Source organism: Acomys russatus, chromosome 23, assembly GCF_903995435.1.
Source record: "Acomys russatus chromosome 23, mAcoRus1.1, whole genome shotgun sequence".
Lineage (NCBI taxonomy): Eukaryota > Metazoa > Chordata > Mammalia > Rodentia > Muridae > Acomys > Acomys russatus.
In genome coordinates, this window is record NC_067159.1 from 36898331 (window position 1) to 36914241 (window position 15911).

The window sequence follows — 15911 nt, forward strand, 5'->3', positions numbered from 1 at the left end:
TTCTAGATCTGACCCCTGATGCCCTCTGCTACCGTTTCTTCCTTGCTGTCCAGAATTCTCATCCTCTTTGCCTTGATTTACCACAGTCCTTCCTGTCTTATTCCTAAGCTCCTGGACCCTGGTCCCTCAGCTGCACACACTGGGAGAGCCAGGTAACTCCATGCCTCAGCTCCTCAGTGCTGGTAAACGTTACAAGAGGTAATAGACGGAAAACATGGCAAATCAGTGATGTGGAACGAACTGTTTGGTTTTTACTGGTGTTCTGCTCTGCATTTCTCTCCTAGGCTGTAAGGCCTGGAAGCCACTGACTGTCCTGATGAATAATAGGTGTGCGGTCAACCTCAGTGGACAGACACAGGAAGCAGGGAAAGCACTTTCCCTCCTAAGTGTGCGCGAACTGCCAGAGGAGACTGGCCAGTGTGGACTGGTAGAAGGCCTCCCCTCAGTGTGGACGGAGGTATCTAGTCAGCTAGGCGCCTGGGAGAATAAAACAGCAGAGAGAATCCTCTCCTCTGTTCCCTCCTCTTTCCTCTGTCCCAGCATAGCCTGGGGCACTCTTCATTTCTTGCCCCCTCCTCGCTGGGCATCAGAACTCCAGGCTCTCCTGCCTTCAGATACCCCAGCGTGTACACTAGCACTGCCACTCCCAGATCCTTGGCCATTGGTCCCAGACTGAGAGCCCCATCAGCTGCCTGGTGCTCAGGCTTCTGTGCTGGGAATACTAGTAGCATCCCCCGGGTACATTTAACAGACACCTCAGACTAGGACTTCTTGCCTCTCATAATCACGACAGCTGATTCTGATTCTTTTCGCCTCCCTCCCTATCAATCATCTATTCACCCATCTCCATTCTATTAGTTCTCAGAAAAACACTGTCTAATATCATGGTGGCCCTTCTGCGAACTACAGACGCTGCACTTCTACATCAATTATCTTTACTAAGAAAATACCTTTAATTTCACCACCACAGCTAGGGAGTCTTACAATGAAAACATGACTCACAGAGTCCTGGCCAGGAATTGAGCATCACCAGAAAGACAAAGAATGGCATGTCTCTTTTGTTTGGGACAGAGGGCAGGAAACTAGAAAGGCCTGAGCCTGGAAGTAGGGTATGAAAAGGGGGAACAAATCAACTACAATGAAACCATGAAAGGGCCAGCAAAACCAAAGATAAATTTTCCAATGTTATAATTTTGCTGAGGGCAGGATCTACTGAGTTTACAACAAGCCAGCGGAAAGACAGAGGCAAAAGTCCAGTTAACTTTTACTGCTGGTGACATTTAGTCTTAAGCTTGAAGTACCAAATAAGTAAAAATTTGCAAATGAACAAATTGCAAGTTGTTATTGTTTCCCTGAAAAAAAAAAATAATTGTCAGTCTTTGAAACGTGGCACTGGATTAAGAAAATAAAAATGCTGAACTAGGGAAAGATATTCTCAAATCAACAGTATAAGAAGCTAAAGGAGGTGGAAGTGCACCCAAGCTCACCCCCCACCCCGCCCCCACCCCCCCAGCCCCGTGACCCGTGCTAGGGAATCCATTCTGAGTGGCTGCATGGGGGACCCTGCCAGGCTCTCTGTGGGGTGTTTAAGCATATCTCCTTTCAAACACTGAAACACTGTGTGCAATACACACTAATGGTATTTGTGTCTTTACATTTGGGCAGTTGAATAAGCCCGTTGAAAGCCTGCTCAGCTCATCACTTTGGGTGTGAATTTATGATCTTAAGTGATAACACTCTATAGCCTACATATTCTGCCAACTGTTTGGTCATGAAATCTCTATAAACCCAGTGTTTGGGATTTGTCTCAAAGACACTTTGTTTGCTTGGTTTTCTTAGAGCAGGCTGACCTCAAACTTGCTATCTAGCTGAGGCTAGCTCTGAACGCCTGATACCCCAGCCTATATCCTCCTACGTCCAAGGATTTGAGGTACGCACCATGACACATGGCTCAAAGTTTTACTGAAAAACCAGAGAATATACAATTTTAAAACTTTAAGGTTACAAGACGGCTTTAAGATCACTGGAGACGTAGTAAACTTCTCTTATTTGATGCTGGAACCATTTCAATTAAATGGAGATGTTAATGGTGTTTGAAGATTTGTCATTTCCATGGGATGAATTTATATTTAACAACTGTCATAGCCATGTAAACACTCTGCTTATGGGCAAAGAAGCATCGCATTCATATTCATTTATGAAATTCTCCCTGCTTTGCTGTTGGCCAGTCAGAGCAGTAGACATCAGACTTACTTTGACCTGAGGATAGGACTTCTTGTTCTTCTCACTCGAGGCCCCCGGAAGCCCTCCATGGGATGGACCTTCACACACGTAGCGGAACCGAAATCCCCTCTGCAGAGGTAATTACCAAAAAAAACCAGAGCAGTAATTACCAAAGGCAAGAATGACAAACTTACAGGCTCCTAAACATACAAAACTGTGGAAGACCGCTGTGTGGATGGACGAGCAACACCTCCTAGAAGTTATTATGGAAACGATGCTAGCTGGCATCTGTGCACGGAGCTGTGGCGGAGAAGCCAGGCACCCACCTTCAGGCCCTCACCAGCTCCTCATATGCTGAGTAGGACTGATGAAGGCGCTAGGCCTCTGGACACAGTGTGTGACAGTGTGAGACAGTTCTCAACAGGACTTGCACTCCCAGTGGCTGCCCCTGAGCTCTCCATTTCTCATCAGTAAGAGTTATGCTAAGTAAAGGAGCTCCTTTGTTTGCTCTGTCACAGACAGCTGAGCTTGGGCACCCTAGAGATGTGTCTTTTAAAGTAAAGTGCATCTGTGTGACTGGTGTGCCCGCATGCTGCATCACTGTGAATGTGGCAGTCTTCTTGGCACTTAGAAGAAGAAGATCACTAATTTTGTAAACATTCATGTAATTGGGATCCGGTCTGGATAATACTCGAACTTAATAACTCCAAAGCCAGACAATAGCATGTGTCACAGCTGGCTCCACAAACTGGCTAACTGTAAGGCTGGAGATCTACGTAACTGAGAAAATTCAAACACACCATCAGTTTAAAGCTCTATGAGGTGGCATACACCGTTAATCCCAGTGCTTGGGAGACAGAGGCATGTGGATGGAGCTCTGTGAGTTCAAGGGCAGCCAAGGCTAGACAGTGAGATCTTGACTCCAAACAAAACAAGACACAGCACAACACAACAAAATCAGATCGTTGAAAGAGAGAACTATGAAATGGAACTGGATAGTGTAAAGATAACTAATCTATGCTGATTCAGACCTAGAAAAAAAATCTGTGTCCAAATGTCCCCCTCTTCCACCGTCCCCCTGCCTGAAAAAAAAAAAAAAAAAAAAAAAAAAAAACAAAAAAAAAAACAAAAAAAAAAAAAAAAAACATTTCTAACCCCCCAAATTAAATATAGCAGTTCCTTATCTTTAATCAAAAATTCCTTTGTGGCACTGGAAAAATATATACTTTCACACCTTATGGAGCGTGATGTCTAACACTGTAGCCAACATGATTTCATTGTATAGCATGTGATACTATGTATTATTCTTGGTTGCCTAGAGTATCTAAAGCCCTGTACAAAGCAGCATTTACTCTGAAGATGAAATTTCTATTGTTCTGTTGGGCTGGTGAGAAGCTTTTGAACTGAGCATGGTAGGTTACACCTGTCATCTTAACAGTTGACACCAGTATGAAGTCAGCAATGACTACAGAGATTTATGTCTCAGAAATAAATTAATTTTTAAAATTAAATAAAAATGTAAAAATAAGATGCCTTAAAATACATACTTTGAGAACATTTCTAATATTTTGAAATTAACGTTTACCACCTACCCCATATTCATCTCAGGAACTCGATTTACTTAAAATGAGTCATTAACTTCAGATAGGCTATGTCTATCCAGTCAAAAAGTCTGACTTACAGACAACCTTTTTACTTTCCCTGAAGCCAGATATCAAAATGAAATCAGACTGGCAAACAAACACAGTGTTTTATGCACATAAGATGTTATATATTCACATATAATGAATTAAAATTTGAATTCTGGAACTATACTAGATGTTCAAATAAATCATAAATAACTATGACTTTAGGGTTCATGATAACAAACTGCCATCAAAAGGCGTATCATAGTGTTATGTTTGGAGAAATAAGGTTCTGGGGCTGGCAACACTGCTCAGTGGGTAAGATGCTTGCCACAAAGCCTACTGTGAGTTTGATCTGCAGGAGCCACAGAGTAGGAGGGCACCAACTCCCAAAGGTTGTCATCTGACCTCCACAGACATGCTTGTACACATAAACACACACATCACACCCCACATTTAAAAAAAAAAAATGAATGGATGTGATTTTAAAAAGGATCTGAAAAAATATTTTGATGTGTAGGTACAGTTTAGACTCATCAGTTTTATGAACTAACCAAATCTTACGGGCTATCACATTACCCAGGATGCCAGATTAGTGGACAGAATCTCAGGGAATGCAACTTTATGCAGAGAGCTTTGAGAGAACTGGTGGTTACATGTGAGGAGTCACCCCTACAAAGATGGACATAGCGACAGAGCGCAGACAAGGGTTATGTGCAGTCTGGGGAGTCGGGAGGCCACCTATCAGCAACCAGAACAATGCCAGAAAGTTCCATGCGGCATTCCTGTCTTTAAGTAAACACTTCCATGTGAGTTCAGCTTTACAAGACTAGCATGGCCATCACTAAGATGTTTCTACTATTTAACAGCTGGCCAAATCAGAGTTCTACAGTGCAGCCCTGTGTGCTCTCAATATGTCACACAACACACATACGACACATGCACTCTCCTAACGCCCTAGAAAAGTCACTGGGCAACATAAATCAGTAGGCCAGGTGTACAGTCCCTCAGCGTCACATGGATGAGATGATTCTGTGGGAGATTATACCATAACTTACATTTCATAATAACTGAAATATCAGCAGATATTAAAGATTCTCTTCTCACTTACAGTACTAGAGCTACACAACGTCTAATGAATATATACGCAGAGCTTTGAGGCCATTTCAATCTAGAGCTATTTCGTACAATATTTAGTAGGAAAGGTAAGAGCCAGACAAAAACAAAACAAAATGGTCCTCTCCTTGCTCCAAAGAGGCTGGGCCTAAAGGCAGCAGGGGCGTGGGGGAGGGGTCCCATAGTCCGTTCTAATTATTGCCTACTGGTGCTTTTCGCACCTTAGGCTACACCTTCCATTCAGAGAAAGGGGAGGAGAAGCGCCTGTGGGCATGGAAGTGAGAGTAGAGCGGCTGTGAATGTGTGCTTGAGGATCCCTTTAGAAATGAAAATCACCAGTGCTTTCCCTGGAAGAGGCCTGGAGGAGAGTACCAGGGATTTATAATTAACTGACGTTTCAAAGCCATCTGAAGAATGCTCAAGAAAAATGTAAAGTAGTCACAGGAAGTCATTGCATAACACTGCAGCCTGTTGATTGTCCAGATAAACCACCTCCGTCATGAGATTTAACTACTGTTACTCAATGCCTGAGCTTTAATATTAGGCGTAGAGCTCTAGCATTACCAAACACCCACCCCTTTATTCTTACCTGTTTTGGCTGCTCTAATATTTGAAGGTATGGGCCATCTGTTAAAAACAAACACAACACAGGAAAACCAAAAAACTGTGAGACTTCTAGAATCTGCTATGAAATACAAAAAAGTCAAAAGCCGAAATTACGCTTTGTATTGTTTTATGAGACACGGTTTATCTATCTAGCCTTGGCTGTCGGACTGTAGAGCAGGCTGGCTTCAAACTCACAGGGATCCACCTGCCTCTGCCTCCCTGAGGGTTGGGATTACAGGTGTGTGTCACTGCGCCCAACTGAAATAACATTTTAAGTAGAGGTTTCAAATCAATTTTACAGGTGAAATTCTACAGATATCATGTGTTCTTATTTAAAATAGTAAATATATATATTTTCAAAATATTTATTTTATTTTTTGTATGACTGCTTTGCTTGGTGCCCAAGGAAGCCAGAAGGAACATCTAATGCCCTGGAACTGGAGCTACAGGTGGTTGTGAGCAGCCACGTGGTGCTGGGAACCAGACTTGGGTCCTCAGGGAGAGCAGTGAGCACTGGAAACTGCTGATCAATTGCTCCATCCCCGAGTTCTGCTGATTTTTAATAGTAGTTTTATAGTTTAAGTGAATAACAATAAATAAATGGCTTTTTAAAAAATGTTTTTGAATAGTGAGAATACATTGCTGGACTGAACAAAAGGTCTGAGGCTGGCAAAGATTACAATGTTGGCAGCCTTGGCTCTCCTCTGTCAGCAGGCATTTTTAGAACACTAACACAGTTAAAGACAGTGAGCACCTCTGGGTGCTATGGCACGTCAGGCGGCCCTCATCAGTAGACAACGACCTTCCTTTCTCAAAGAGAACTGCTCAATGTGAAATGAAGAACTGAAGACAGAAACCCACAGGAGGGAGCAAGGGTGATTCTGGGCACCTGCCTCTCCTAACACTACCGCTGACTCTGCATTCTCTCCCTTACCTCAGGCCTGAGGAACTGGCTTGTTCCTCGACCTCTGTGAGACCTGGAGAACTTTTCATTCTTATCCATGGCTTGTTTTGTTTTGTTTGTTGCCTTGGCTGGCCAGGAGCTCACTATGTTGACCAAGCTGGCCTTACACTCACAGAGCTCTTCCTGTCATATGCTGGCACTAAAAGCATGCACCATTACCTTGGCGTCATACCCATAGGTTTGGATGCTGATATAAAATGCTTAACCTTTTATATGTGTGCCATCATATGGACTCTATTCTAAAACAGCCCAGGCATATGATGAAATACCAAAAATAATGTAACTGAAGATAAACTCATGCCGATTAATTACTATGAAAAAGACCTAAAGACTTAATTTATTTCCCAGTAACATCTGACTTGAAATTTCAAAGAAAAACCACAACTTCTGAGAACATAAATATAAATGTTATAATAAAAATTCCCCTAAGGACCTCGGCTGGCTTTTATGTCACAGTATGATAATCAATCGCTGTGTAATACACAAACATATTAGATATCTTGTATTTGTTTGAATTCAAGTTAAGACTTGAAGCTGGCAATATTTCTAGAGGAATGCTTCTATGCTCATTTGAAAACTCACTCTCTTAGCTGAAGCTTAAGCCTTATTTTGCATAAATACATTTGAGAAGAGATAAAACTTCAGGTTGTAATTTTAACTAAACTGTAACATCAAAGAGAATAAATCTTATTTTCTCAATGTTATGACTGATCAGGTAATGCTAAAGACTAAACTGTACATGGCAGACAGCTGGGGAGCCCATTCCTAGCTAAACAAGAAGGCAAGTAGTCGGTTATCACTGGCCAGCGCAGTAAAGTAGCAAATTACATCTTCTGTCTCATGAGATTCATCCCTTGACGTCTTGAACTTTTGGAAAAGTAACTGTAATTTTAAATTCCAAAAAGAAAATGGCTAGAACTTAACTTTCTCTGAGGAAACGCTACGAATGTCATACAGGTTCCATGATGACATTACAAATACACACTTCCTCCAGGCATCCTAACGGGCCCATCAGGAAGCCAGGCCAGGGGGAAAGCAGTGTTTGGACAAGATGCCACTGAATTATGAAGGTGTGAGGATCACTCTGACGTTGGCTCCAAGTACGTTTCTCCTTACCAGCTCTTCCAAAAACACTTATGGGATTGTGTTCAACACTTTCCTTACCTGTGTGAAACCTGGGTGAGGTGGGCACGTTTACACTTAGAACAGCGTACTCAAGATAAAGCCAAGCAGAACACTAGATGTGACACGCAGATAGCGTCTCTAAGTCTAACTTTCTGTTGGCCACATTTCTGGGCCAGGAAAATGATCTTCCATTGTATAGAGAAAATTAAATCGTAGCAAAATAAAATGACACAGACCTGACAGCTATCCCTTGTTACAGAGTTCCCAATACATGGTTGGAAATACCAATAGTTTGAGATGTTAAGAATTTGAGGAGATTGAAGAAAAACTACACGAAAATTATGAACCAATATTGGCTTAGCTAACCTTCCTACTTCTTTAAAATGTGAACAAAATGCTCTACCCATGTTGGACTATAAAACTGGACAACACACTGAAACAGAGGAAGAAATGCCAGTAAAAATGAAGGGATGGTAACAATAGGAAAATACAGTAGGATTTTCAAACACTGTGATATGAACACAGACTATTTTCTGGGATGATTCTTTTGATAATTTTATTTCTAAACCCATAAACCTAAGGAAAAGGAAAACGCATTTGAAAAATCATCTGCCCCAGAATTCTGTCTACTATTCAAGAGGCATTTTTTAAAAATGTGTGCCTCTCCTGAAGGTAGAGCCACGTGGGGAACATTCTCAATAAAGCACTAATACTAAGAAAACACTTCAGAAGTCAGAGTTTAGAAGTTCACAGGAAACACAGATGCCTCTTGCTGCATTTATGTGCTCACAGGAAGCTGACCTAGCGCACACACTGGACAGCTCAAGATCGCAGATAAGTGGTGGTGGCTTAGGAAATACGTTTTTGGGGTAAAGACTGACAGGCCTCAGTGATATAACTTCTGCTGGTGATGGTGAGGAGGGTGTGGCACATTAACTCTCCTTCCTCCCATGTCTGTCTAAAGAGGGAAAAGCAGACAACTTTCTGACTTAAACGATAAAAGGCAAGTGCTGTCGCAACCATAGTCATTTTAATGAGAATGACAAAAAAAAAAAAAAAAAAAAAAAAAAAAAAAAAAAAAAAGAATAAAGTTCACATGAAACACGGAAATCCAGAATATACAGAGCACCTGTTGTCCACTTCAGTGATCAACAACCGTTTTTATATACAATCTCTGTTGGCCAGCGCAGTGCTGCCAGAGATGGGTTAGCGCCAACAGCTACACCAAAGCTACACATAGAAGACAAGCGATAAAGAATCTAGTGAGGTCCGGTGCTACTGCACATAAGACCTTAAACAACTTATGGATTCATTAATTAAGACATGACATGTTAGGAAGATCAGTTCTGTACGTGTCATCTGATCGGAACGTAAAAGTGACGTTTATACCGTTTCTTCAGGGCCTAGCAACCTGGCTGACACAACATCAGCCCCAGATACAGAACTGATCGGCTGCGACTGGCTCTGTCTGAGCTACAGTGAAGCCAAGAGGGGCACAGGAGGGGAATAAAATGTGGAGAAAAGGAAAGCCCTCACACTGGGTGAGGACAATGTGCTGGACTGTTCGTACAGAGACCAGAAACCACACTTGTTAAAACAATGTGTGAGTGAGCTGAGGCATTTTTGTGAAACACATTTCCAGAAAGCATACTGAAAGGTTGGTTTTAAAACTCGAATCACCACTTCCTTCCTACGAACATCCTTGAATTTTAAGAGGCTATTGTGGCTGGAGAGATGGCTTGGTGGTTAAGAGCGCTTGTGGCTCTTCCAGAGGACCTGGGTTTGGTCCCAAGCACCCACAGAGTAACAGGCCCCCTTAAAGTAACTTCACACACACGTACTTTGAGTTGGGCCACATCTCCCTAGCTCCGGACCCCAAATATTATTTTTAAGGAAAAGCAAAACAGGAAAGGGGGTCTGGTTTTTTGTTTTTTGTTTTTTACCTGGTTGCAGTGGCATTTCTGGTGGATATAATTCCGTATTAAATATTGGATGAGACAACGCAGTATTCAAATGGAACATCTGTAAAGAAGAAAGTACAAATACTTTAATTCCTTTTCTAACATTTTATTAATACATCAAGCCAGAAACTAATTAAAAGAATGAAAACCGGAAATGAAAACCTAAAAATAGGATTCCGGAAATCAGGATTTTTAGAGTGAGACCCAGTTAGGCTGCTGTGTGTGGAATTTAGGTAACAAAAGAATTTGAGGAGAGTAACAGCTACGGGGTTTGTTCCCAAAGGCAAGGACCTGGTGGATTCCACTAGCTGTTCATCTTCAGAGCCAAGTGAGCTTCAGGCATGGTGGACACTTCAGAAATATTTGCTGAACGAGCCATTTGAACCTTGCACCCTCTTAGGAATGGGAGTATACGGCACACTGGATAAAAGCTTGTTCCACATGCATGAGGACCTGAGGTCAGAGCCCCAGTACCTATGTGAAAAACTGGGTTGGTGCTGGGCATGGTGGCGCACGCATTTAGTCCCAGCACTCGGAAGGCAGAGGCAGGGGGATCATTGTGAGTTCAAGGCCAGCCTGGTCTAAACAAGTCCAAGACAGCCAAAGCTAACACAGAGAGACCCTGTCTGGAAAAACCAAAACCAAACCAACCAACCAACCAAACAAACAAACAAAAAACTGGGTTGGCAAGCCAGGTGCGGTGGTGCACGCCTTTAATCCCAGCACTAGGGAGGCAGAGGCAAGTGAATCTTTGTGAGTTCAGGGCCAGCCTGTTCTACAAAGCGAGTCCAGGACAGCCAAGGCTACACAGAGAAACCCTGTCTTGAAAAACAAAAATAAATAAATAATTACAGACAGTGCTTATACAACTTACAAAATACCTGACAATGCAACTTAACAAATGGAACCCAGAGCTTATGCCTCCCCACCTCGCCCAGTGCCCCCCATTTTTCAACTACAACATAAAACACTTGGAATTTAGTAGAGAGTGAAACACTCAATAATGGCTCCAAAGATGTCAACATGCTGCTGCCCAGAACCTACGTTCTTCCCAGAATCTATGTTTTATATGGCAAAAGACACATTGCATGTGCCATTGATGTCAGACTATTAAATGACAGATTATCCTGGAATATCCAGGTGTCCTTACATAGGGGAGTTAGAGATCAGAGTGAGGCAGGAGTCTGGAATGGCAGGCATCTAGGAACTACAGGCAGCCTCTAGGGGCTCAAAAGGCAAGGGATAAAAGCTGTTAGGAGTGTAGCCCTGCCGGCACCCTGACTTTGGAATTGTTATTCTACCCTATAGAAGACATTTGTGTTGTTTCAAGTCATAAGATTGTGGGAGTTTGTTACGGGAACAACATGCAACTAACACAATTGAAAGAGTGGACATGTAATATGTTTTGGTAAAATTAAGCTCTACTTGATACGTTAGTATTAATAATTATTCCATTTTTTCACAGTTCATCTAGAGATTCACATTCATAGCTATGAGCTTACAATTTGTCTCACTCGTAAGAAGCTGCTTATTGAAATGTTTGTGGGCAACATGAAATCCAAATGTATTTATTTACTTTCTCTGCTCAGCTTGCAAGCTGGAACTGAGGTTTTGTTTTCGGTTTTTGTTTTTTGGTTTTTTTGGGGTTTTTTTGTTGTTGTTGTTATTAGTTTTTCCTTATTAGTAAACCAGTGGATATTCTTGGGTACCCAAATCTTAATATGTCTAGTTAAATCAAGAGAAAGAGTAATGTTTACATTTCATTTCATTTATGTGTGTGTAAGTGTGTATAATGTGTGTGTGTTTGTAGTGTGAGTGTGTGTGTAGTGTGTGTCTGTAGTGTAAGTGTGTGTGTATGTGTGTGTGTAGTGTGTCTGTAGTGTGAGTGTGTGTTTATGTAATGGGGGAGGTAAAATTCAGGTTGTCAGTAAGCACTTTCCTCTCTGAAAATCTCACTGGCCCCTAAGACATGAGGTTCAAATGAAAGTCACTTCAATCCAGTTTTGAAGGATGCTAAATTTTCACTTGAGAAGCAAACAGTGTGCTACACGTCATACTTAAAAGCAAAGCTCACCCATACCGTTCACCGTGCGCCAACAAAGAAACACAGAATGGCCAACTATATCCTGCGTCAGTGAGTTCCAGGCCACACAGTGTGTCCTCTATCTCTAAGCAGAAAGCATGGCCTCAGAAATAAATCCTTCACTGTGGTCCTGCAGGTAGCTTCGAGAACTGGGCTGAGGGAAAAGTCCAGAGAAGGCAGACACTGTGTTTCATGTAGCCTGTGCTGCTTACTTGGTGAGGGGTGGAGAACAAGCTCCAGTATGTCTAAAACACTGAGGATGCTTCCCTGAAGAACGCAAACTTTAGGAAAGACAAACTTAAGGCTCAAGACAGGGAAAAACAAAAACAAAACAAAAAACAAAAAACAAAAACCTTCCAGGACCTCGGCTCTCCCCAAAGTTGAAATATCAGAGCATGCCCACCGCTGCTACTCATCTGCCCAGACTGCACACACAAGAAACTTTCAAAATGACTTTCCATGGCAGGTTTTACACTTTTGAGGCATAAAAGACCATCTCTGGTTGATGGGATTTCCTGTTTAGAGGCAGGAAAGCATGGTTTAAAACCAAACAGAAACAGCCCTCACATTGGTGAGAGTTGGCCTTTGTAGAAGAAGCACATTAAAAGTGAAAGGTAAAACAAAGGGTCTTGATAATATAAGTTTCCAGGTCTCTCTTATGCTGCAATAAAAGAAAATGTTCTTAGATTTATCCAATATCACCATTTTTACAACAGAATCAGGAGAGAGGCTGGTGGTGTGATGTGCAATCCATGTTCCCCGGTGAGGACAAGATGGCCACTGCAGCTCTCACTGCTGCTATAGGCTGTTTGACGATAGAAACAGCAGATCCCTAAAGGTACTTCAATTTCAGTTTTATTTTTGGCTGATTGGGATCATTTCGGAAATGATAGGCGCAGATGTTTACCACCAGAATTTAAAAGTGAAGGAGTAGCAATATTGTATGAGGGTTACCTTGGTAAACAGAGTCTCTGTAGTGGTTGTAGCCTTAAAAGCTCAGCTTAGATTTCTTGTGGAAATCGATCCTTAACCTGCTCATCCCCCCAAAGGAGCACACAGTGACCCCTTCTCAGTGCTCCTGTCCCTCAGTGAACCGTGGCAACCTCCACGGAAAATGGACCGTGTGGCTCTCTTCCTCTAGTTAGAATGCAGCCCTGCGATCAGTCTGCGTATCACCCATCTCTCTATCTTTAGGATGCTAATGCTCTGTACATAACAGACTCTCAAGAATTAGCTAAGGAGCAAACGGACATGAGAATTTTCGATAATTGAGAAGATCATTATAGTCCATTTTTTATATTGCCACTGTAATCACGCTAGCACCTAGAAACCGCTTTCAAGAGACAGTTCTATGTTTCAAACATTCTCTATGGGGAGACTAGGAAAACAAAAGTATCAATAACCAACGTGGACTCAACACACTGTTTAATGTTTCTATGGGCTTAGAATTTTTTACGCGTAAAGGCTAGGAGGAAAAAGAAGACACAGATATCCTACTATTAGCTGTGCCACAAGTGCTAACACATCAGTGGTCACAACAACGATGATGTGACAATAAAACGGTGCTCGGCTCCCAAAGCACACTCATCCCCACAGACTACGGTGGCTTAACTATAGTCCCCTTGGAGAAAAAATATATATTTTGAATTCGTAAGTGCTTCTCCTTCATGTGTGCCTGTTTGGAAATGCAGCCTTTGCCTTTGTAAGTTAATATGAATTCACACTAAACGGATGTGGGCCCTCAATCCGAAGAGCGATGTGTTTATAAGACAGGGAGGAAAGTCATAGAGCAGCAGACTCTGTGGCTGGTGTGACGCCCTGGCTGGATGCCAAGGGATGCCAAGGATCTCTGTCTGAACACGCCCAGAAGCTGTCTGAGGCAGCAAGCACCCTGCCAGCCCACCATTTTGAATTTTTGCCTCCAGACCTATGAAAGGAGGATGAATTTCTATTGTCTCAAGTCACCAGGTTTGTAGCGATGTGAACAGTAGCCCTAGAAATCTCATTCACTAGCTATCTTTTATTTATATATATATATATACACCAGATCATCATACGGAATAGGTGGATCAGACATGCACCGCCACAACTGGCTCAGTGGTTATTTTCTGGCCTGTAGTATTTACAATTTTATGGAAAACAAAACAACAACAACAAAAACATATAAAAGGACCCTCTCAGACTCTAGAAGAACAGAAAAATTGGAAAAAATATATATAGAATTACCAAGTTAGAGTTTGCCTGACACTGAGTTATTAGTGTTTTAGAACATGAATGTGTTTAAACAAAGTTGTTAGCGAGATGAGGACTTACTTGTCCAGTTCCATAGGGATCGTCGTCTGCCATGTTGAAACTGTACACAAAAACAAAAGAAGTCAAAACTGTAATACAGGAAGGAACCTTAAAAATCCAACAGCCAAAAAAAAAAAAAATCTAACAGCCCTGGCATACATACAGGGTTAGGCTGCATCTATCACAAATATAAATGTCTTCAGAAGATCTCAGAAGGAGGGCATGGTGTATGCAGTTCCTCCTGGGCATAGGACTCTCACAGCAGGTAGATCACAGGATCCAAACCCCCTTGCTAAGGCCACCATGTCCTCAGCTTGATACAGCTGGTCTTACCTCCATGTATAAACCACGTGCAGATAGAGTCTTGTGGCCATTTCTACTCACAATGGTCTAACTATCAACAGGTTACAGTCTTATCCCTTTTGAGCATTTTTTTTTCTCATGAACTCTGAGATGGTCTTAGAACTGTCCAGACTTGTTTGAGAAGCAAAGGAGGTCCTGATCCTGTTTTGCATTACATTGGGGTGGGAGGCAGATGACAGTCACAGAATGCCACCCTCTGCTCTCTTGTGAGGACCAGTGAAAGTCATTCTGCCATTGTCAAAGTGCAGTGGGAATTCTGTAACTCCAAAGAGTGCAACAGAAAAGCAGCAGTGAGAATATCAAGCCCATAACCCTCAAATTCACTGAATTCTGTCCAGCGACTAGTATGACCAGCCCCAGCTATCTCCAGTCCCCCTGAGGCCCTGATAAACATGAAGATCCACAGGATTGTACCTCAAAATCACATTTCATGTAGGATAAAACCACATATAGAGAAACCTTGGCTTCTATCACATGAGCAGATGGACTCTGGACCATAGCAACACAGAAGAGGGCTGCTGTGCCCACCCTGTAGCTTGTACCTGTGCCAATATAAGAAGAGTCTCTTTGTTCTTTTTCAACCCAGTGTACTGTCTAGTCTCAGTCAAAACTCTCGACCTCACACCAATGAAAACATCTCATAGCACAAGGCTTCATTTCCAGTGGAACGCTCTTGGGCTGTAGCACTGAGCGACAGTGCCGGCTAGAATGCAAGGGGACCTCCTGAGCAGTCCCAGTGGCACAGGAGCAACTAAAGTGGAAGCAGTAGCTGTAAGCTCTAGGGAGCACAGGTTTGCGAGGCGTAGGGAGGGATGAGGGGCTGAACATACTCAAACACAAGGTGGAGAGATGGCTCAACAGTTAAATAGTGCTCGACACTTCTTGCAGAAGACCCAGATTCAGTTCCCGGTACTTACGTGGGGCAGCTCACGGACGTCAAACTCCAGTTACAAGGGATCTGACACCGTCTTCTGGCCTCTGAGGGCACCTGCACACATATAGCATACTTAACTTATGCAGGCACACACACAAACACATAATTTAAATATACACACATATTTAAAAAGAAAATATTTGCTGGTTATACGGTGAACATTCCTTTAATCTCAGCATTTGGGAGGCAGAGGGCAAGCAGATCTCTGTATGGTAGAAGCTAGCCTGGTCTACACAGTGAGTTCCAGGGCTTTAAAAAAAAAAATCCAAACAGCTGTAACTAAATACACATCTATTTAGACAAATAGTTAAAATGGGAATATTGACTTGATGTAGTAAAGGGTATAAAATTATTCAAAATACCAGGGTTCTGACACTACTGAGTATGTGACTTTGGATACTAATTAATTTCCACAGTGTTTTACACCATCCTTCTGACTCTGGGTGACATTTTTCTTTCCTAATGATCGGAAAACAATCTTCTAAGGCTGAGCTGGCACTACTGCCTTATTAAACTATCAAAACCCACTCAGTACCTTTATGTCATTGATTATGTGCACACCTGAACAAGGATGACCCCAATAGATGTGCTAATGTGAAAGAGAGATAGCTCAGGAGGC

The 15911-nt window shown here is 42.3% G+C and overlaps 1 protein-coding gene across 1 annotated transcript in view; it reads right to left on the reverse strand.

Moving 5' to 3' along the window:
* Nfkb1 (nuclear factor kappa B subunit 1) overlaps positions 1-15350 on the reverse strand; it is an 89864-nt gene extending 74514 nt beyond the window's left edge. Inside the window, exons 1-5 of the mRNA XM_051165985.1 lie at positions 15276-15350; positions 14017-14056; positions 9603-9681; positions 5554-5591; positions 2254-2352 (exon numbers count right to left, since the gene is read on the reverse strand). Coding sequence (XP_051021942.1) covers positions 2254-2352; positions 5554-5591; positions 9603-9681; positions 14017-14049 — 249 coding nt within the window. The 5' untranslated portion in view covers positions 14050-14056; positions 15276-15350. The remainder of the gene's footprint in view (positions 1-2253; positions 2353-5553; positions 5592-9602; positions 9682-14016; positions 14057-15275) is intronic.
* Between the last annotated feature and the right edge of the window lie 561 nt (positions 15351-15911).